General features: G+C 39.2%; 1 protein-coding gene across 1 annotated transcript in view; it reads left to right on the top strand.

Moving 5' to 3' along the window:
- The window catches only part of dgkb (diacylglycerol kinase, beta), a 136,468-nt gene that overhangs the window by 104,530 nt on the left and 10,594 nt on the right, over positions 1-21,344 (top strand). The window contains exons 21-22 of the mRNA XM_033980906.2: positions 11,066-11,156; positions 14,857-15,052. Of these exons, the coding sequence (XP_033836797.2) occupies positions 11,066-11,156; positions 14,857-15,052 (287 nt within the window). The remainder of the gene's footprint in view (positions 1-11,065; positions 11,157-14,856; positions 15,053-21,344) is intronic.

Genomic DNA, 21,344 nt, shown 5'->3' with positions numbered 1-21,344 from the left:
CATTCACTTTAATATGAGCACTGTAAAGCCTTGGCACTCTAGTGGATCTCTATCAATCGTGCCGTGGGATGCCCCCGTGAAGAGGCTCTCCCTGTCAGCCTGTCAGCTAACAAACGGCAGGCGCAGCACCGCAACGGGGAGCTGCTAATCACCTAATGAACAGGACATGGCTGATTTGTTGCCATGGTGAGCTCGTTAGGTTAAGTGGAGCCAATCGACAAGATAGTCAGACCTGCCTGTTACAGTGGACGTAATGTGCAGCATTTGGAAGAGTTGAAGGTATGAGCAAGAAAAACATATATTTGTGGTGTTTCAAGAGGTTTAAGTCAAAATAATGATGCCTAAAAACTGAAATTTGGCATAAGTCTACACTACAGCAAAAATACATAAATGTAACTTTTTGCTAGACTTGCATGTACGTTTTCTAAAATGTTTCACAGTATGGCTTTAAATGGCCAATTTTTGTCCATGTATTTGAGTAAATTCTTGCTCCAGTGCACATATATTATAAGAAGCTCTTGAGGTCAAAATAAGGAGCTGATTCTCATCCCAGCCGCTTCACACTCGGCTGCAAACCGCCCCAGTGCCTGCTGCAGGTCCTGGCTCGAAGAAGCCATCAGGACAACATCATCTGCAAACAGCAGAGATGAAATCCTGTGGTTCCCAAACCAGGCCCCCTCCGGCCCCTGGCTGCGCCTAGAAATTCTGTCCATAAATATAATGAACAGAACCGGTGACAAAGGGCAGCCCTGGCGGAGTCCAACATGCACCGGGAACAGGTCTGACTTACTGCCGGCAATGCGAACACAGCTCCTGCTCCGGTCATACAGGGACCGGACAGCCCTTAGCAAAGAGCCCCGGACCCCATACTCCCAGAGCACCCCCCAAAGGACACCACGAGGGATACGGTCGAATGCCTTCTCCAGATCCACAAAACACATGTGGACTGGTTGGGCAAACTCCCGTGAACCCTCAAGGACCCGATGGAGAGTACTGTGTACTGTCTGCATCTAATTACACAATGTTTAATCGTCTGAGAATCAGGAAGAGTTAGCATGCTAGTTGTTGTTAGATTTACCATGCCAGCAAAGTCCACTCTGGTTTCTGAAAGTGTGTGAAAAGTACTTATAAACTCATCGCTGTGAATAATTAGGATGCTCAAATGCGAAAAGGTGAGGAATACTGCAAACTGTTTAAAATGAACTTGTTTTGTTTTCATTATTAAGACAGTAAAAATAAAGTACAGTGCAATTATAGATTTTTTTTTTTTTGTGCTAAAATTGCTTTAAAACATGGATTCTTATTTTGACAGGGCTTGCCTCACCACAGATCTGGCCTGTTACTTTAATGTCACACTGTGGCACTACATTGCAGGCAAAAATAGCCTTTAAAAACATAGTGTATTCCAGTTGTTATCCCAGTGGACTAAATTGTGTATTTTTCAGTTGCTAGCAGTTCTTCCTTATTTTTAGCGTGTGGACTTTAACAACATTACACTGAATTGTATAAATAATTCACAACAGTTTCCCTTAATTAGATCTATTCAATTTTATTTATGGAAAAATATATATATAAATTTGAGCCAAGAAAAAAAATAAACTGAAAAAAAAAAAAAAAAAATCTATATTTGAACCTTAGCTAAAGTTAGTCTTAAACCAAGTAAAGGTTTCAACAAACATAAACAGAGGAATACACTGAAGTAACCAAGGGCTTACCTCACTACAAACTGAAAGGAGAAGATGATTTGCTTGTGTTGTGTGGGACTAAGGAGCTCTGCATGTCATTTGTACTTCACTCACTGCAGATGCAAACCAGACGCCTCCAGCCCACATGCTGCACCCAGCGACAGTGGAGTCACAATATGTTCTTTTTACCTATTATTTTCTTATTATTAGCCAATACAATAGCTCGCTGTTGTGGCCAATGCTCAATATTTCCCCATGTGCATGTGACAGGTTTTTATATGCTTCTAATTCTGACTTGGTTTGGTGGGGTAGTATCTGTGGTAATTGTGTATCATAGATTTACATCAGTTAAGTGGAAAAAGGGTTGAGAAGAAAAGTACAAAAATACAGTTCTGAAAGGGAATATACTTGTACCTGTGTCATCAACCAAAATTTATTTGCGAGGGACTTTTCTGAGAGATTAAACATCATTTGAACAAAATGATTTATCTGTATTAGTCTAGTCTATATGTATTGTTCAATGTGGACATGTTTTGGCCCTTGTTAGCATTATTGTTGCTAGGTAACAGTTATGAAATTACCTCAGCATGTCAAACCTGCTGCCCGTGTTCAACCAGGAAGTAAAATTATAAGCAGTGGCTGTGTCCAAATGTCCACACTATTCACTACTTGGGGCACGATTTAGGGGTTAAGTGATTTTTAGTGATCTCCATAGTGGTCAGTTACAATTTCCCACAATACTCTTTGAAAAGTAGTGGGCATATAATAGGCCACAATGCATTGCGAGAGTTGGAAAAACAACAGAGGACAGCGACAGGCCTTTAACTGGACACAACACGACTGAATGAAGCAGAAAGAAGCACTGGTTTATCACACTCTTGATCATTGTTTATGAATAAAACACTCTTAAATAAATCATTGCTGTGTAAAGTGTAAGCCTCTTACCTTAGATTGAGCTTTTAAAAGAGCGATAATTTCCCCATCTCAGATAAAAAAAATCTAGAAATCTAGTCTGTTTATGTGAGATCCAGCTTGACAAACACTTGTATGGTTATCATTAGTCCATAAATACTCATGTGCCAGTCCAATCTGATCATTATTTAAAACAGAAATCAAGTTTTATCAAAGTTTAGCAGACTTTTGTCACCCAGATCCCAGAGTCACATGACCCAAAAGAAGTGAGCTGTGTGTCTGAAAAGTGTGAAAGTGTGCACTATAGAGTCTGCTAAAAAGTGTGGGGCTGTGTAGTGAATGAGGAGTAAGAGGCTGAGGGGACATTCAGACACAGCCCCTATAATCTATAGTCTAACCTGTCATATCCATTTTAACTGATTATGGGGCATTTTAAAGCTGGATATGACACTAATTAGTGTCCGGTGTGTTGTTAGTTTAATTCAATATTAACACTGTCATACTGCTGTCAAGAGTACAGCCATCTGCTCCCATGATGATGAAAAAATATGTCTGTATGTATGTACGTCTGTATGTGTATGTATGTAAGTGTGTATGTTTGTATGTATGTATAGTTATACATCTTATGGTGTATTACTTTGCATATGACGTAATACTATTGGAATTCTGTTTTCAAATGAATATTAGTATGAGGCCTTTTATCTATGTTAAGTATGTTCCTGCCTTATGACTAAAGAAATCATTAGTTTTTCATGTTGGTATGTTAAACAGTACAATAATGAGTAGGCCCACATAACATTATTAATAAAAATCATCTATGGCTGGCTAGGACTTATGTTGTCTGATTTTTCCTGTTGTGTCTGATTTTTCCTGTTGTGTCTGATTTTTTCTTGTTGTGTCTGATTCTTCCTGTTGTTTTGTTTTTTGTGTCTTGGCGGCACGGTGACTGAGTGCCATCACTCATGTCTCACAGCAAGAAGGTTGGTTCGATCCCCGGGTCACCAGGCCTTTCTGTGTGGAGTTTTTCATGTTTCTCCCCGTGTCTGGATGGGTTTCCTCCGGGTACTCCGGTTTCCCCCATCAACCAAAACATGAACGCCCTTCGAGACAACTGTTGTTGTGATTTTGGGCGTTACAAAAATAAATGAATTGAATTGAATTGAATAGGACAGGGCAATATGGTATTAAAAATCAATTAGATTTTATCCCTGTAATGATCTGCTATTTGGGTCTGTCGTCATTTCTCTATTTAATGCACCTTATACTAATACTAAATAAGTCTATGAATTGTGATGAAATAGAAATTGTTGTCAGTCTCCCAGAAAATCGTGGTATAAATGTTTTGCCTTATCCTCGACTCCATAGTCTATCTGATGCATGTTCAAAAGTGAATCTTTCCTTTGCAACAAACAATATTTAACTAAATACACTGTGTACTGAAATACATCTTTAATTCTTGATTATGTAACTCCCCCCCCCCCCCCCCCAAAAAAAAAAAAAACACCAAAACAAAACGATGTATCACCAGTTTCATCCGCATTGATATATTGTCCATGTTTATATGCACAGTGAAAATGGCCACACCCTCACAAACATGTATATTTGTGTTGTTTTTAAGGTGCTGGCGTGTCTCTAAACTGTTGTAAGTCAAAGCACAGAGTCTCTGCAGGGAAATCCACCTGCGTGAACTTCACACGCCCACATTTAATGTCGCCCGCTGGTTTTGAATATGCATTTCAAAAAGGCCACCTTCATTTGTTTATGTGCAAACTGCCCAAACATGAGCTCATGCTGTGTCCTGGAGTAAGCTGCATCACTCTGTTTTCATTGTGTTTTCGAGCTAATTTTACAGCACATTTTTCTTATATTTTTTTTATTTGTTTTTAAATCTAGAGCTGAAATGGTTAATCAGAATAACTGTGACCAGAGCTCCACCTTTTCAGATTTTTTCATGGCTGATGCCGATATGATTATTTAGAATAGAGAGCAACTGATGGCCAATAAGATCTACTGATACTTTTGGGCTGATATTGATTATTTTCCCCAAATTATGTCATTTACATTTACTACAAACTCCCCCCAAGCCCTTTTTTTAACCACAAGCCTATAAGAGATGTAAGGCCAATAGTCGATATGTTAAAAAGTCCAAATATCGCCCCAATATATCAGCCAACTGAGATATCTAATTGTGACTAGTCGACTATTAAAATAATCATTAACATATTCTCAAACTCATTATCTGGACTTTATAGATTCATGTCAAAATGCCTTTTCATCATTAAGTCCAAATGTCAAAAAACTTTCTCTGTCTACAAACATTCAGTATCTATATTGTAACCTTTTCTGGTTAAAAATTTATTTTTTTTAAAAAGACAAAAACTTAATGTATGATTGAAATAATTGTTTGACTCGTCGACTAATTTAAAAAATACTGGCTGTGTAATCCACTAGTAAAATAATGTTAGTTGCTTCCTTATTTGGATCCTTATTAAATTTTTTTTTTTTTTTAAATGTCTGGTGTAGTTTGAAATGTTTACCACAGAAATTTGCTGTTTTTGATCATGTTATTTGGGCATGAATATGTAATCTTAATTGATTTGAACACTCTCTGGAGGTGTGAAGCTAACTGTAGGCACTGCTCTGTCTGTACAATTAGACTTTAATCTGAGCTATCTGATCAGAAAGAGCTGGTTTAGTTGGAACTACAACATGTGAGCTGATTTGTGCTGTTAAACAAGCCGCTCTCAAATAACATCAATCACAGGCTAGCATTAGCCAACAGTTTTTCAGTTAGTCACTCTCATCTTTTGGGTTGAAAATCAAACATGTCAATGAGATTATTAATGTTTATATTCATCACAGGCTTCTGGAAAATGTGTTGTTTAAATCCATTTTGTATTTTTTCTTGACTCTGTGTTTGCTAATGTGCGCAATGCATCACCATGGTAACTGCATAACATTCCGCCATAGACAAAAATGCAAAACCCTTCAGCGTGATGCGATTGTAAAGTATCACCTCTGAAGACATATTTCCACTGGCTGCTTGACTCCAAAACAGCCCTCCTCCTCCTCCCGGCCGTGAGGGAGGCCTCTCCACGGTCACTTGGCGCACTTCACCTGGATCTGTGGCATTTGGTTGGGAGGCAGGCGGGCTCATTTGCATCCACTGTGGGACAAGTGCAAATGGTGTTTTAGGTGGACTTTAGAAGCATTAAGGTGGTGCCAATGTTTAGACTGCAGTGAGTCCTGGTGTGTGACTGTCAGGCTGAGGTAAAGCTGCTTTTAGCTACTATAAACACGAAGCTAATAGTGTCTCGCTAGCTTTGTGCCTATTACGGTAAAGGCGCTTCTTGGCGTTGTGACAATAATAAAATTGCAATTGAAATTGTTTTTTTCAATACTACCCTTCACTAAACCAATTTTGATCCTACAATAATTATTTTAAAACACAATAATAGTATTTTGTTTATGTTACTTGGCCAGTTACAGTAATTACTATATCATTAATGTTCAGTATATGTTAGAAGTAACAGTAATTTTTGAGGGTTAATATTTATCATGGGAACTTTATTTTTGTACTAGTGGGGAACATTTTGTTGTTTTTCTATTCTACGATAAGATTTAAGCTGAAGGGTTGAATACAAAAATTATTATAGATACAAACTAACTATTAAAGTGTTTCTTTCTGCAATATTTCATCGCAGCTCATGTTTTTACCCATATTGTACATTTAGAACAGTTTTTCATTCATAATTCTGCTTTAGGGTTATTTTGTCAATGGCATAAATCTGTTTCAATATTGTGACAGGCTTATATGTTACCACCATAGACTATATATAAATGGACATAGCTAGCCTGCTAGCCACCGCGTTCCAAACAGGAAGTGAACTTGGTGCACTTCTGGCTCCATCGACTCTGACTCCAGTTCATTTTACATTGAAAAACTGTCGTCCCTCTCACTATAATCGCTACTGTCAACCTCGTCATTTTGGTCTTAAAATGTTCGTATTGACCCACTCTATGTGATCCTGATATCTTTATTTCATTTTGCGTTAATAACAGACCAATCAGGCGCTTTATTTCCCCGAGGTTGCACCGTTGATACCTATACTACGCAAAATTGACTCTTGTGACCTTTAAGCCATGTTAGAATGTTGTTATCTCATCAAAAACATACCGAAAGAACTATGTTTTGTTTCATTCACACATGTTTGAGTAACCCTCTATTATTAGTCTGTCTACATCAAAGCTCAAAATGCTCTGTTCCACCTTGTGATGTCATGAAGTGGCAGTTTTCAAATTTACCTTTTGTCCAGTAGAGATTGGCATTTCCAGTGCTGAAATGATTCAAATCCAAATGATTCTATTGAAGGTGTATGAGATTTAAAAACACAGTGGAGCACTTCCTGTATTACCACATGACATCACAAGGTGGAACAGAGTGTTTTCTGTTTGAGCAAACTCAGCCTAAACATGCAGGGTGTGTGCGTTAAACATGTGAGAATGAAACAAAACACAACTCCAGGTCTGTTTATGATGACGAAACAACATTATAACATAAATCAGAAAGCAGTAACGTAATATGGGCCCTTTAAAATATTCCAATAATATCAATATCGCATATCGCAAATTTGACTACTCCCTACTGCCCTATTGACTAACTCCCAGCTCCCATGTTGAGGATTAGGGCCTTTGACTGGTCCCTGCCTCCCTCTGGCCCAGCTCTGCTCTTGTATTGACTCTGTTGCACATTATAAATCAAGCTGGACTGGGGCTACCTTGCAAGTACCCTAATGAAAGCTCATTCATAACAAGGCTAAATGGTCCTGACAAAAGTCCTAATGAGGAAATCAATAGCTCCGTGATTGTTACTCTGCTTATACTAATACGTGCCTGTTGTGGCCCATTATTTACTGCAGGGACTGGGATGTGTCAGCACTCCTCTGGCCTCCACCTCCGAGATGAATGGGCTCTCGTTGGTTCTCGGAGGGATCGGGAGCCGTAACTGTAACCCGGACTTAGAGTTTGGAGTTAGCATGAAATGTGGAATAGTGGCATCGCAGCAGTTTCATCCCAAGACTAATGGAAAGAAATCAGCTCCCTCATTGATTACTGACATGTTTCTGATGAACAAAAAGGAAGTCAGGGATCAATGGAAGGGACTTGTAGATTATGAGGACCTGTGTGTATAAAAATAAATAAATGAATACATATTTTTGTTGTTTCTGCAAGCTAAGTGTTATAAAGTTTTGTCAAAGTCTTTCAACAGTTAAGAGAAGTGTGCACACCTGATTTTCTAAGCTAGTGTATCTGTTACCTTTGTGTTGCTAGAGGTGTTGTCACGATGCTAAAGATTTCGATATTAAGCAAGATAGTATCTGGTTTTCGATACTTTTGACAACCCTAGTTGCGAGTAGCTTCTCATTCACTTTTACTTTTTATGGCAGAAAAATAATTGTTTCTCAATGTCTTAATTATATGTTGTGCAAAATGTTTCTCTTTTGAGCTTAAAACCATAAAATTAAAACACTGAGTTTTGCTTCTCTGATGTCTGTTTGATGAATCTTACAGTAAGTAAGATCTCACCCCTGAGAATACTCACAGAATACTCAATTTGAATTTTCCTGGGATTGTTGCATCATAGGTAGATTGCCAGACTCATTCTAAGCATCTCTGCAGTTACGTGGGTTTCAATACTACCACATGCTTGAATTAACATGTTAGGCAAATCTAGCTATGGGCTAGTCTATGCTTCAATGGTTGTTCAGTGCACAAGGTTTTCATATATTATATACATATTATGCATATTTTAGTTTTTATTATATTTAGATTAGATTAGTGAAATAGTCATAACCTCTATACACCAAGATTAAAGTATTATGCACAATGGACTTTTTTGGAGCTTTCTGCCATGTTTTAGCATTCCGTCCAGAGGTTTTAGATGTCATCCTTGCATGTTTAAGTAATCTAGTGATCTTTCCTGGGCCCCGTTCAAACTCTCCCTATGGTTAGCTGTGCGATCCTCTCCGACGCTTAGCCTTCAAACCTACGTCTTCAATGGTCCAAAACAGCAAATTTCCATAAATATTCAAAAGCAGGATACAAAACAATACACTACAACTTCACAAACCTAATGCGATGTGCAGTAGTTTCATTAGTGGGATGCACACTGATTGTTTTGTAATACCACTCTGATGGGGGAGTAACAAAGTGTATTAAACATGTTCATATGTTGTTTTTGGCGATTATAGCATTTTCAAAACAATAAAACAATAACATGGTGATCTAAATATGTTATGTGTTAGCAGTAAATACCCCATAAAACTGTAATACCCCCTCTTTAAGTGAGTTTCAGTTCATTCTAACACAAAACCCATTAGCTATACTTGCCATAGTATTGGTGTACAGTTGAAACAAACCACCTTAAAGTAGCTCTGATCTTACTCTTTCGCTCTGTGCACTTTGTAAATGTTTTGAATGGCTCCATTAGTCACTGTTCAACATTGGCTTAAACACCTCACTACTGGAGCTGTAAATTGAGATCTCAAACACTAAACAATCCTCCAGATGACTGTGGTAAGCTCATTCTCAGTGTGGGACTGTTGTTAGCACTTTTTTGACTTCAGGCGTACATGGAGCAGTGACTGACAGGTGTAAATAAGAAAAGCACGCTATAACAGTAATTAGACACAATCACATCAAATGCATTTATACAGGTGACTGTTCTTACTTTAACTACAGAAAGTGAGATGGGACGTTGCACTGGAAATCATTTTTAAGCTCAGCCAGGGAGTTAAATCTGGAGGCTTTTTGTACTGTTATTCTGATGAAGATATGCCTAAATGCACAGAAGACACTGATGGATGTTTGTGCTGGGTTTTGGATGACATCACCACATTTTATAAGACAATAATATACTAAAATATTGTTAAAATGCTGTTTTTTTTGTACAAGACGTTCGTGGGACTGGTCACAAATGGAAGTCATGCAGGTTAAACATTTGTGAGTTCACCTTTTTCTGTGGTTTATTTGTTGCAGCTCATGTCTTCTATTGAAACAGTCTATTTAAAATGGTTCACTGGGATTATCTTGCATTATTTAAATCTTAATCAGTAGTTTCAGTGTTATCGTTTATCGCAATATTTCTCTGTAGTGATATATTATACTTCAAAACGTTTGACTTAGTTGCACCTGATAATCATTAATGAATTACAAGCAAAAAAATGTAATATTCGAAAATTGTGGGAATGGAAACCTCAAATTCACACTGACCACATCCCAGTCCTCGCTAAGCCCCGTGTACCCCCACCCAACACCCCCACTCCCACCGCTTCAAACCTCCTGCCCGGGCCTCCTCCTCGCTGTATGCAAACATGCTGGATGGCGTTAATTAGGAGGCTCTAATGAATCGCAGTGGTGTGTCCAGATGGTGACTGGCCCGGGAGAGGTCATTGATCATCAGCCCGAGCCGTGGGGAGGGGGGCCTGGGGGAACTGCACCCCGGCCCGGGCTAATTGAGGGCCAGTGAGATTACCCACCTCACGCTCCCCGGCCCGGTGCCCCATGTTAGGCAGAGACACCCCCCTGACCACCCCTCCATGTGCCCCCTGCCAAGTGCCCCCCGTGAGCCGCATTAACTGGGCCCAACCCGCTGCTTTGGGTGCGGATGATTGGAGCACATTTGAATAACAAGTTAAATTTGAGTGGAGATATTAGTGGGACAAGATTTCGTCACCATAATAATAATAAAAAAAGAAATATATATAGTTTTAATGTCAATGTTATGGCAGTACATCAGAATAGACATACTTAAATCACAATAGGGGAGACTATTAAAGAGAAAAAAAAAAAAAAATACAGGACAAAAAAAATATATATATAAAGCCATAGTGTGAAACTTTTTGGACAAAAAATTGACTAAAATAAAATCCCTTTGTTTTTCATTGTGGATGTGTGTACTGCTTACTGTGAGCAGGCTTGCATCTCCACAAACCTGATTTGTCCTGGAAGAGGGCGTCCACCAGCTTGTTTCCATGGAAATGTTGTTCCTTTAGCTATAATATTCCACAGTATGGCATAAAACTTGTCGATTTCTATGGAGAAGTATGGTGTTAACTTTATATTTCCATAGAATCATGCAGTGGACTCCATCTCATCATTTCTCTTTGTTGAATTAATAACATGATGCATTCACATTCTACGCAATTTATGGTTGGATGATTATGTCAAAACAACTTTTTTTTTTCTTTTTTATTCAATCACAATTTTGATTTTACAGATAAAACTGTCAAATTTCTTGCTCTGAACTCTGCTCCAAACCACATGACTGGCTGTGGCCCTCTCCATTAAAAAGATCTTATATATCATATTATAATAGAAAGAGGATGTCATGAGGCCCGCAGTGCACTTGGATGTGGTCTAAACCCTCTTCTCTCTCTCTCTGTGTGTGTGTGCGTGTGTGTGTGTAGGACAAAGAACAAGCTATGGTATTTTGAGTTTGGCACCTCTGAGACCTTCTCAGCCACGTGCAAGAAGCTCCATGACTTTGTAGAGGTGGAGGTAAGTGCTGAGCTTTGAACACCACATACTCAGTTGGATTATATATAATGTAAAACCCCTGTATTTACATTTGATTATTCCAAATTTTGGAAATGTAAAGTAAAACATGTAAATGAAACAAAATAAATGAAAAGCAGCAGCTTGTCTCACTGAAATGTCACTATGAAGTTCTGCAGTTTTAAACAGCTTTAAATGGATCAATATTGTGGTTTAAAATGGACATGATCTACATGTTGTAGATCAAGTTGCTGTTTATTATCTATAACATATATATATATATATATATATATATATATATATATATATATATATATATATATATATATATATATATATATATATATATATATATATATCATAAAGCAGGGGTGCCCAAAATCTTCACCAGGGGCCATATATTGAAAAATATTCGACACAGAGGGCCAGAGGACGCTTAAAACTGGCCTATATTCTACTATTCTTTACAGGTTATGTTCAATCATTTATTTCAAGTAAATTGTTTACCCCTAAAACCTCAGCTGAACTTGCTGTTGTTTTGAACAGGACAGGGGGACAGGACTGTGTTTTGTGCGTTTGTGTGAGTTAGTACATTGTCATTTAAAACCTTTTCAGAGGCTGCGGCTCACAGAGTCTGCGGCTCACAGAGTCTGCGGCTCACAGAGGCTGCGGCTCACAGAGGCTGCGGCTCACAGAGGCTGCGGCTCACAGAGGCTGCGGCTCACAGAGGCTGCTGGCCACAGGGAAATCCTCATTGCCACTCCATCACTGTTTAGAAGCACACCATAAATTACTGTATCGGGTCAAATCTTCATAATTCTTCACTGTAAACGATGAAGCCTTAATATGAAATAAAAAAACAAATTATAAGCTTATTTAGTTAAAATGCCCAAATTTCTGGAAGTGTTTATATAGTGTTTACAGCCATTTAACTATTATAAACAATATCAAATACATGGGAATTTAATCTATGTAATATACAGGTTTATATTTTGCGTCAGTAGAGAAACACTGGTCACTTAAGTCACACAAATTGCCATAGCAGTGTTATTGTGACATCTATAATCTCCATTACAATCACTTACTCTTGACCTCATGAGTCCATGCACTTGATCATTATAGTATGACTAATGTAAATCTATGTTAATCTTATACTGCAATTACCTTTATTAGCATCAGTCTTTATTCCCATTGAGTTGAACAGGCTCCATAAATAGCGCTCTTTGTAGCCGACTGAAGTGTGACGCGTGCTCCCACCTCTCCACGTCGCACGCTAACACACAGGTAATTAGCCCGCGTGACCCTGCTGTGTGCGATATTGAGTGATAATGAAGATGGCGTCCACACTATTCATCTTCCCCAGGTTAGAGGCGAGCGCAGAGCCTTTCATTACCCAGAGGCCGGTGACAGGGGCCGGTATGGGGCCGGGATCACATGCCCTCTGGATCTGCTCTGATATAGTGCTGTATGGTTAGACTAAAGCAGGGTTGGACGATACTGTTTTCACGCTTAGACTAAATTGTGAGTTTAGGTTTGATTATATATTTAATGCACAGCTCATGATTTGCTGTTTAGGAGACATAGTTTAATGGAAATAGGTTTTATAATCACAACTGAGCCTGGGTTGGAACCTCCAGAATTCACTCACTGAGCTGCCGAGGCTGCACTAGCACTGATTCATGATTGGCTGCAGGTGCTGGGGTTTAGGTAGTGACCATTCAGATCAGAGATAGTCCTTAGATTTTAACCAACTGGACTTTTCAGCATTGACACTGGAAACTTAAATGAGAGACTCATATGAGCTGTATTTGATTTGCGATATCCAATTTTCTTATACTTATGATACATCAAATCTTAGAGCCGTTTGGGGTTTATTGGAAGCTGGTTTTAATGGGCTTGAGAACCAAACAATTTTTTCATTAATAAAATATTTTGTAATTACAGGAAAAAAGATTAACTGTGAGTGAACATATGAGAACAAAGACTATTTTGGGTTATTTATATGGATTAATTAAAGAAACAAAAAATCTGTCACAGCCTTAGACTATATATATAAATGGACATAGCTAACACGCTAGCTGGCACGTTCCAAATAGGAAGTGAGCATGGGCGCACTTCCTGCTCCATCAACTCTGGCTCCAATTCACTTTACATTGAAACATTGTCATCCCTCTCGCTGTAACTGCTGCTGTCAGGCTCGTCATTTTGGCCTTAAAATCTTCGTATTAACCCACTCTACATGATCCTGGTATTTTTATGTCACTATTGTGTCTGTCAAGATATGAACATTAATAAGACACAAATGGGTGACGTCACACTCACTTAGTCCACTACTTTATACAGTCTACGGTCACGGCGTAATAGTATTAATTTCGAAAAACTGAACATATAAACTTTGGCAATTGGACTGCGGCAGGTAGAGACGGCAGTGTTTGCTGACGGGACTATTGCCCTGACAGTGAAGAGGAGGAGATGGAGAGGCTGAAGAGGCTGGTGGTTCTTCTGCTCCGGTGAAAAAGGGAAGAGTTAGGAGGTTATTAGTTGAAAGGCAAAGTTAGTGAGCTGTGATTGGTTAACAGAAGAGGTAGCAAAATAATTACAGTGGACCTGGTTTAATTAGCTGCTTCATTTATGTAATTGTAACTAATGCTAGGTCGTCATGGCAATTGGCAATATACTTACAATTGCTATCACAAATACTCCAAAGTTGATACCTCCCAGATTGACGTAGCACACAGCAACTTTTTCTTTATGTGCCAAAAGAGACAAGTACAAAGTTACAAAATGAAGGGGAAAAGTCAATGATAAACGGAAACCAGTGCAGATCCAAACTTTTGGCTGCAGTGCTCTGGCTGTGCTCTCATCCATCCTCACCTCAGAAGACAGCTGGTCAGTCAGACAGACACTCCAAAGACAGGAAGCACACAACTGGAGCAAACTTTAGACAACTGCCCTAGAAGTTCCATAAGTGAATTTTGTGTACTAGGTGTAGGTATAGAATTAATGGTAAACTCAGCATTTTGTTTTATTTATGTTTACAGCTTAAAACACAAGTAGTATTTGGGACAGATCAGGTTCCTCAGCTTCATTGTGTCCTTAGGCAAGACATATCACCCACCTTACCTGATATGAATGTGCTGTGAGCGTGTGTGTGTGGGTGTGTGTGTGTGTGTGTGTGTGTGTGTGTGTGTGTGTGTGTGTGTGTGTGTTGGTGGTGGTCGGAGGGGCTTATGGCACAGATTGACAGCCTTGCTTCCATCAGTTTACCCCAGGGCAGCTGTGGCTACAGTAGTATATTACCACTGCTGAGTACCAAGAAAGTCTGCTGCATCAACTCAAAACATGTATAATGAAAGTATAGTAAAATAGATAAGGTCAAATCCAGAGGAGTAGACAGGGGGACAAAGTGTTGGTCTGTTGTCCCGGGCACCAGGGTTTTAGGGGCCCAGAACTAGATCTTCATCCTATTTATTTATATTAGAGGGGAGGCATATGAGGCTTCCTGCCCCGGGCCCCGAAATTTCTGTCAGCAGGCCTGGTAAAATCCTGCTGACCTGGCCAAGCTCAAAATCTGGAGATGGGCATCCCAAATTTAATATATCCAAAACTACACACTACACCCACCACAAGACTTGGCCCAAGCCAAAACCCAGACTAAACCAGGTCCTAACCACTCTTTTCTCTTCTCTCCTCCACCCTGTAGTGTGACGGAGTGACCCTGGACCTGAGCACCATCTCTCTGGAGGGCATAGCCGTCCTGAACATTCCCAGCATGCACGGCGGCTCTAACCTGTGGGGTGAGAGCAAGAAGAGGAGGGGCCACCGCAAAGGGGCCAAGAAGAGTCAGGACAAGAGGGCCCCCGTGCTGGACCCCAAGGAGCTCATGTTCGCTGTTCAAGGTAAACAGCTACACAACATCCAACAGGGAATACGCCATTAATCATTATATAATGTCCTTAAAGAACTTCATATGACAGGTTAGACTCATTTCACGAAAACATTGTTAACATCATTATATGTAAGATTTTACTGAGAATATTGCTGATTTTGTCTTTTATTATTTATTTAGTTTTGTGTGTTGTTTCTGGTTGAACATGGGCAGCAGATATGACATACGTAAAGGTAATTACATAACTGTTACCAAGCAACCATAGTGTAAACAAGGGCCCAAACTTGTCCAAATTGTGCAATATTTTTTGGTGTTGATGACATAAGTATACAGTAGGTATTCTGTTTGTACTTTTCTTCTTATTTTATTTTTTTTCCACAAACTTCCACTTAACTGATGTAAAACTATGATAAATATATATCACAAGTACTATCCCACCAAAGCAATTAATAATTAGAAAAACATGAAAAGCGGACATATGCACTTAAAGTCTATTATTCAGTCCCTCCTCAGATTCTTATTGGAGGTGATCAGCTTCTTTTTCTTCTTCTTCCTCTTCCTCTCCTCCTTCTTCCTCTTCTCCTTCTTCTTCTTCCTCTTCTCCTTCTTCTTCTTCTTCTTCTTCTTCTCCTTCTTCTTCTCTTTCTCTTTCTTCTTGCCAACCTGAACCAACAGATTAAACCGTTATTATTTGTTTTTTTCATTTCTTATCTTACCGATCTTAACTATACGTGACTGGCTGATCAGTTGGCTGCAGAGTCATTTGAATTTTTTTTTTTTTTTTTTATGTTTTTTTTGCAAGTTATGTGACAAAACCAGGTCAAAGATTGTCTATACATAAGGTCGTCTTGATGCTGAAAAAAGCGTGTCCGAAACTCTTTCTATACACATCACAATACTACTCAAAATAGTCCTTACAATTTAGTAGTTTTAAGCTTCCAGAGTTTATTAGATCATTTACGTTCTTGTATGCATGTAAAAAGTTGTTTGTTTCAGTGATGGTGCAGTATTCTCTTTGACTTAAAGTTCTAATGCGGAACATTTCACCCTGTAGACAGACTAAAATGCACACATTCATTTTATTACTGCAGGTAACTCCATACTGTTGAACATTCCGAACAAATAAACATGATCTTCGGAGGGACAGGAAGGTGGAAATTTTCTCTTTAATTTTGTTTTTTACCACATTAGTTTGGCCTTGTTTGCTTTATTTTCTTGTCAAAACCTGCTCAGGTGTGAACAGTGAGGATGAAATCAGATTACGCTCATCTGTTTACATCACATTTCCATTAGCTGATAACTCCGCAGATCAGATTTTTGGTGTGCATGGAAACTTAGCCAGTGTCATGTTTGTTCAATAACTTCCAATTGTGTTTTCCAATTCTTCTGAAAACGATGTTGGGTGGAGTTCATAATTTCCAGACCGCATCAGTCTCTCTGTTTGCTGTCATATTAGTTGTTTGTAAGTCATTCACTGGATATGTGCCACTCTAACTCCCCCCGTAGCCACTCCTCTGATTGCCCTTGTCCAATCCAGGTTGAACTTTGTGGAACTTTCTCGTGGTCATGAATATTTCACCGACGACAAGGTGAATCAGGAGCTTTTGTTTGGCGAGGGGAGCGGAGAGGAGCAGAGATGTCGTAGCTCGGGCTGTCAGGGTGGGGGCAGCGCTGAGTACAGTGTTAATGGGACCGGACTGGGGTCTACCCTCAGCACATTTACGTCAAAGGAAAGGAGAGAGAGAGCATGAATGAACAGACAACAGTGAATCAGCCCTCACTACGTAAAGCAAAAGCAGGTGGTTCTGGTGGGTTTCGGGTTATAAAATGATGATGTCATGCTTTCAGACGGGGGCAAGACGCTTTTACAAATGGAGCACAACAGTGGTCACCTGCTATGAGATGGATTCCCCATTTATTTCCCAATAAACTTTAAAAATAAATAAATAACCGTATCAAAAGTTTGAAAGGGGCTGATCCTTTACATCACATATGTCAAACTCAGGCCCGGGGACCAAATCTGGCCCGCGGTTTAATTATATTTGGCCCGTGAGATCATATCAAATGCGCATTAGAGTTGGCCTGCCGGTATATAGCGCATACAACACTACAAATCCCAGAATGCTTTGCTAGTACACTGTCACACAGTCAAGACCAATGCGCAGAGTAAATCAGAGTGTAGCAAATTGAGCTTAAATATATGTTTTCTCTATGCACTTTTTCTACTCCAAGGCCTGGAAAGTTAATAGTTTGAAAGTCAAATTTACAGCGGCTCAAATTATATATATTTTTTGTTTCATTTTGTTGTTGGCTTGTGGAAAAAAAAAAAAAAAAAAAACTTTAAAAAGGAACTTGAAAGGCTTAAATAAATGAATACTGTACTACTGCTGCATATTTTATTTCATATTTAATTTCTCATATGTGTATAATATCAAACTTGAGCTGTTCCAGATTTTGTGTTTAAGCAAAACTAAAGTCCTTATGAAAAGGTTAAACGTTACATATCAGGTGCAGTCAATTTTTCAATAAATGTTGAGTTTGGCCTGTGAATTTGTCGCAGCTTTTAATTTTTTGATCTACGTGGTAACTAATGTCCACAAGCTCTATCATTTTATTTATAGGTACAGTATGTAACTTTCTGCGGGTGGCATTCTCCGTTATAATAGAGCCCATACTGTGGAAGATTATAGCCAAAGGAACAACATTGCCATGGAAACAAGTAAGGAGTAAGGACATATAAAAAAAAAACCAACGCTTTTATTTTTGAAATATTTTTTGTCTAACAAGTTACATACTATGGCTTTTAAAAATGTATCTTTGAAATTTTGTGTTCAGAGATATATTAGTTATGACATAGCTGGCTAGCACATATCATTTTGTCTATAGAGGAAATGCATGGGACATTAACCACACAGAATGAATCAAATGTTGAATCGACTGGTTGTTTGTGACTCGGCTCTTGAACTTGCCAACGGTTGAAAAAAATCTACCTTTTTAGTAGCTTTATCGCTTCAAAAATTGTATAGGCCTATCATCCGCAAGATGATGTGTACTGGTGGAAGGGGAGCGCTTTGATAGTCAAAGAGGGAGGCAAACTACAGGACTACTTAAATCTCAGTATAAATACATATCACAACTTTAGGCACATTTTTGACTTTTAAAAATGTACTATGAAAGAGTTGTGTAATCAGGATATCGTGTACCTTCCATGCAGTGTTTTGTATTGCTTTGGCGAGTCACTGGGGTCGATGTTTCTTAGTGTGGACATGACAGTGAGGGTCCTCAACATGGCTGTCACTCCCTCATGACACTTCACACACAGTTACATCTCTGTGTACTGCTCCCATTCGCCGCGCCCTCTGGAATTCTCCGCTACATGTACAAGCACTTTGTTTTGGCTATTGCCTCATAGGGCTGTGCTTTCAGATGTCGTCTTGTTCAGTGCAAAGGTATTACTGGGATTTAGATCAAACACAAGCAGCTTTTGGTCCCACAAAATGTACCGGAAAAAGATCTGTAATACCTTGTTTTTCATTAAGGCCTAGGACAAGATAAACAATGTAAAATCACAGGTGAGGGACTAAAGATGAAGTAACGCATTTAAGCCTTTTCACTCATGTTCATCACGCTGGGTCCCATAAAAGTGCAATATAGTGTCCATATTTAAACACAAGCAAGTCTATTCTAAAATAAACTGGAGACATACCGACAGATTCTGAGCTAAATGTGAACTTTTCTGGGCTCTTGGTTGTGATAGTGGGTCAGCTGTCAGCAGACAAACATCACTGTTGAGATCAGGGCTCACGATTGGTTTATCCAGGCTCTTTATAGGCGGATCCCTGTTGTATAAGGCCATATCTCATTCATTCATGATGTAAAGGGCACAGGGCTGTCGACTGTTCACCAAAGCCTGGAGTGAGATTTCAGTGGGTCTTCATTAAAATAACCAGTATGTCTGAATGACTGACTGAATAACGAGCCCCTCCACAGTGGGTTCATGGCACCTGGGCCTCTTATTTTTACTCGTACCACTTTATTAATTCACTTAACTGAAGAATGTACCTTTAAGTTTACAGATCACTGTTTCACACGTGCAATGTTTGTGCCATTATGACATCGGATGTTTTTCTTAAAAATGGTCAGGAAAGTAAAGAACTGTTCACTTTCCACAACAGTTTATTAAGAAAGAAGCTTGAGCCACGAGAGGAGAGAAAGAGGAGAGCTGAAGCACATGAGCAGAGCAGACAGAGTGAGAGAAAAGAGAGAGAGGGCTGCTCCGAGAGACGACAGCACACACACACACGCGCATACATGCACAGACACAGACACACACTCAGACACACACACACGGGATCAAGAGGATAAAAGGAGAGGTTGAACTTTTACACTAAGAAGAAAACATTTTAAGTGAATAAAATGGCATATAATAGAGATAGAGCATTATCCTCCCATTAGTGTGCCTGTTTTCAATGTAAATATATGGGTCAAATCTTTTTTCTGTATATTTTTGTCCCATCCTAAGATATCAGGAGTGTGGCGTGAGCGTGTGAAAGCACTCAAATGCACGAGTGTCATGGTGGATGCTTGAGAGTTGACAGCCCTGCAATAGAGACAATAATCATAGTATCACATCATGCACATTCTACTTCCATTGTTTTCAAACAGAACATCTGAATTCTAAAAGCTGGTACCAATCCATACATTAGCTCCAATGCTTTTTTAATGGGACAGTTAGCATTAGTGTTAACATCACAAACTATGAAAAACAAGGTTGGCAACACACAACCACCACACCTGAGTAACACCAGAGCCTCATTAGAGAACAATATCATGTGTCACATCGTTAGCTTAGTTTATGTAGTGTTTTATTTAATTGTTTTATTGTTTTATTTCATCAAGAACCACAAATTCTGAAATTAGTGGACTAGATAGTTTCTCCACTTGGTTGTTTATCGACTCCTATTACTTATTGTTTTTGACTAATTTGATACCCATCAACAGTAAAGAAAAGCAGAAAAAACATGCTTAAAAATGACCAGAACACAAAAAATGTACTGAAATGCACCAACTAAAGTCTGAGATTATATACTGACCTAAAAGAGAGTTGCGAAACATGTGTGAATAAATCATGAATGGATCAAGTGCAGAACAATATTCTTAATTCCACAATTTTGTTATTACCAACCACCATAACCCAGGGTTGTCCCAGTTTTTGATTTTGAAAATGTGGTCCTCCTACTCATGTCTGAAGTGAGCCTACACATATGTGACTGGGACTGAAGATGTTTCACATGAGGGAGGAACCTGATCAATCCAAAGCTTAACCTGGTCCCAGTGAACAGTCCATTACAGCCTGACTCCAGATCAATGTGTTTGGTGTGAGTGCAGAGGAGGAGCGCTGGTGTAGGACCGCAGAAGGCACTTAGTCTGAGTGCACAAAGGGCTCTGCAGCTTTGGTTAACTGCTCTCTGGACTTACCCCACGAGTTTATGTCAGCCCAAACAGACACACAGATGACTCCAGTGCATTATATAGTACATAGTAGATAAAGTTTGGCTCTTTTACGTGAACTATGCAAGTGAAATAAAAGTGAATATGTTGTCATAAGATGTTGTCTCATCCAATTGGCTTCTTCAGTTCTGACAAAATACTGGAAGTCACAGCCTTATATCTGTCTTGATCCACTGAACTACCTTAAGTGTGAAACATCACCTGAGTCAAACTTTGCATGTTAAGGTGGGGACAATGATTAGCATGTCCAGCCAAGACTTGACTCTTTTCCCCGTAGCTTACTATATAAAACAGTGTAGCCTGGGAGTGTGTTATCACCCAGAGTTATGATGGGTTTGATTGACAGGTGAACAAAGCAGTCAGATAAACACATGTACTGTCAAAACAAATATGTTTGATGGAAGATGGTAATCTGAGGTCAGGCAGGTTGTTGGGCCTTTTTATGATAGAGATAGGGGAAAACGTTGAACACCCCTGGCCTAAAATGTTACCATTAATTGAACATTTCTGCTAAAAAGTACTTTGTAAAACCTGCCTTTATACTGTACGTGTCCACAGATCTGACCTGTGACCATAACCGATATAAAGAAGTGGAGTAAGTGAGTTTGACGGGACCAATGAAGCCAATTGAGGCAGTTCTAGCGGTTACAGCTAGTGGGAGCAACCTCAGGGGAAAGAAGGTCTGTTATTCATATCTTGGACCTCAGGATCATGTAGAGCGGGTTAATACAGACATTTTAAGACCAAAATGACAAATCTGACAGCAGCAGGTCTAGAGCGAGAGAGGGCTG

Source organism: Periophthalmus magnuspinnatus, chromosome 16 (genome assembly GCF_009829125.3).
Source record: "Periophthalmus magnuspinnatus isolate fPerMag1 chromosome 16, fPerMag1.2.pri, whole genome shotgun sequence".
Taxonomy (NCBI): Eukaryota; Metazoa; Chordata; class Actinopteri; order Gobiiformes; family Gobiidae; genus Periophthalmus; species Periophthalmus magnuspinnatus.
The sequence above is the reverse complement of the archived record's forward strand: the minus strand, read 5'-3'. Positions and strand labels throughout refer to the sequence as shown.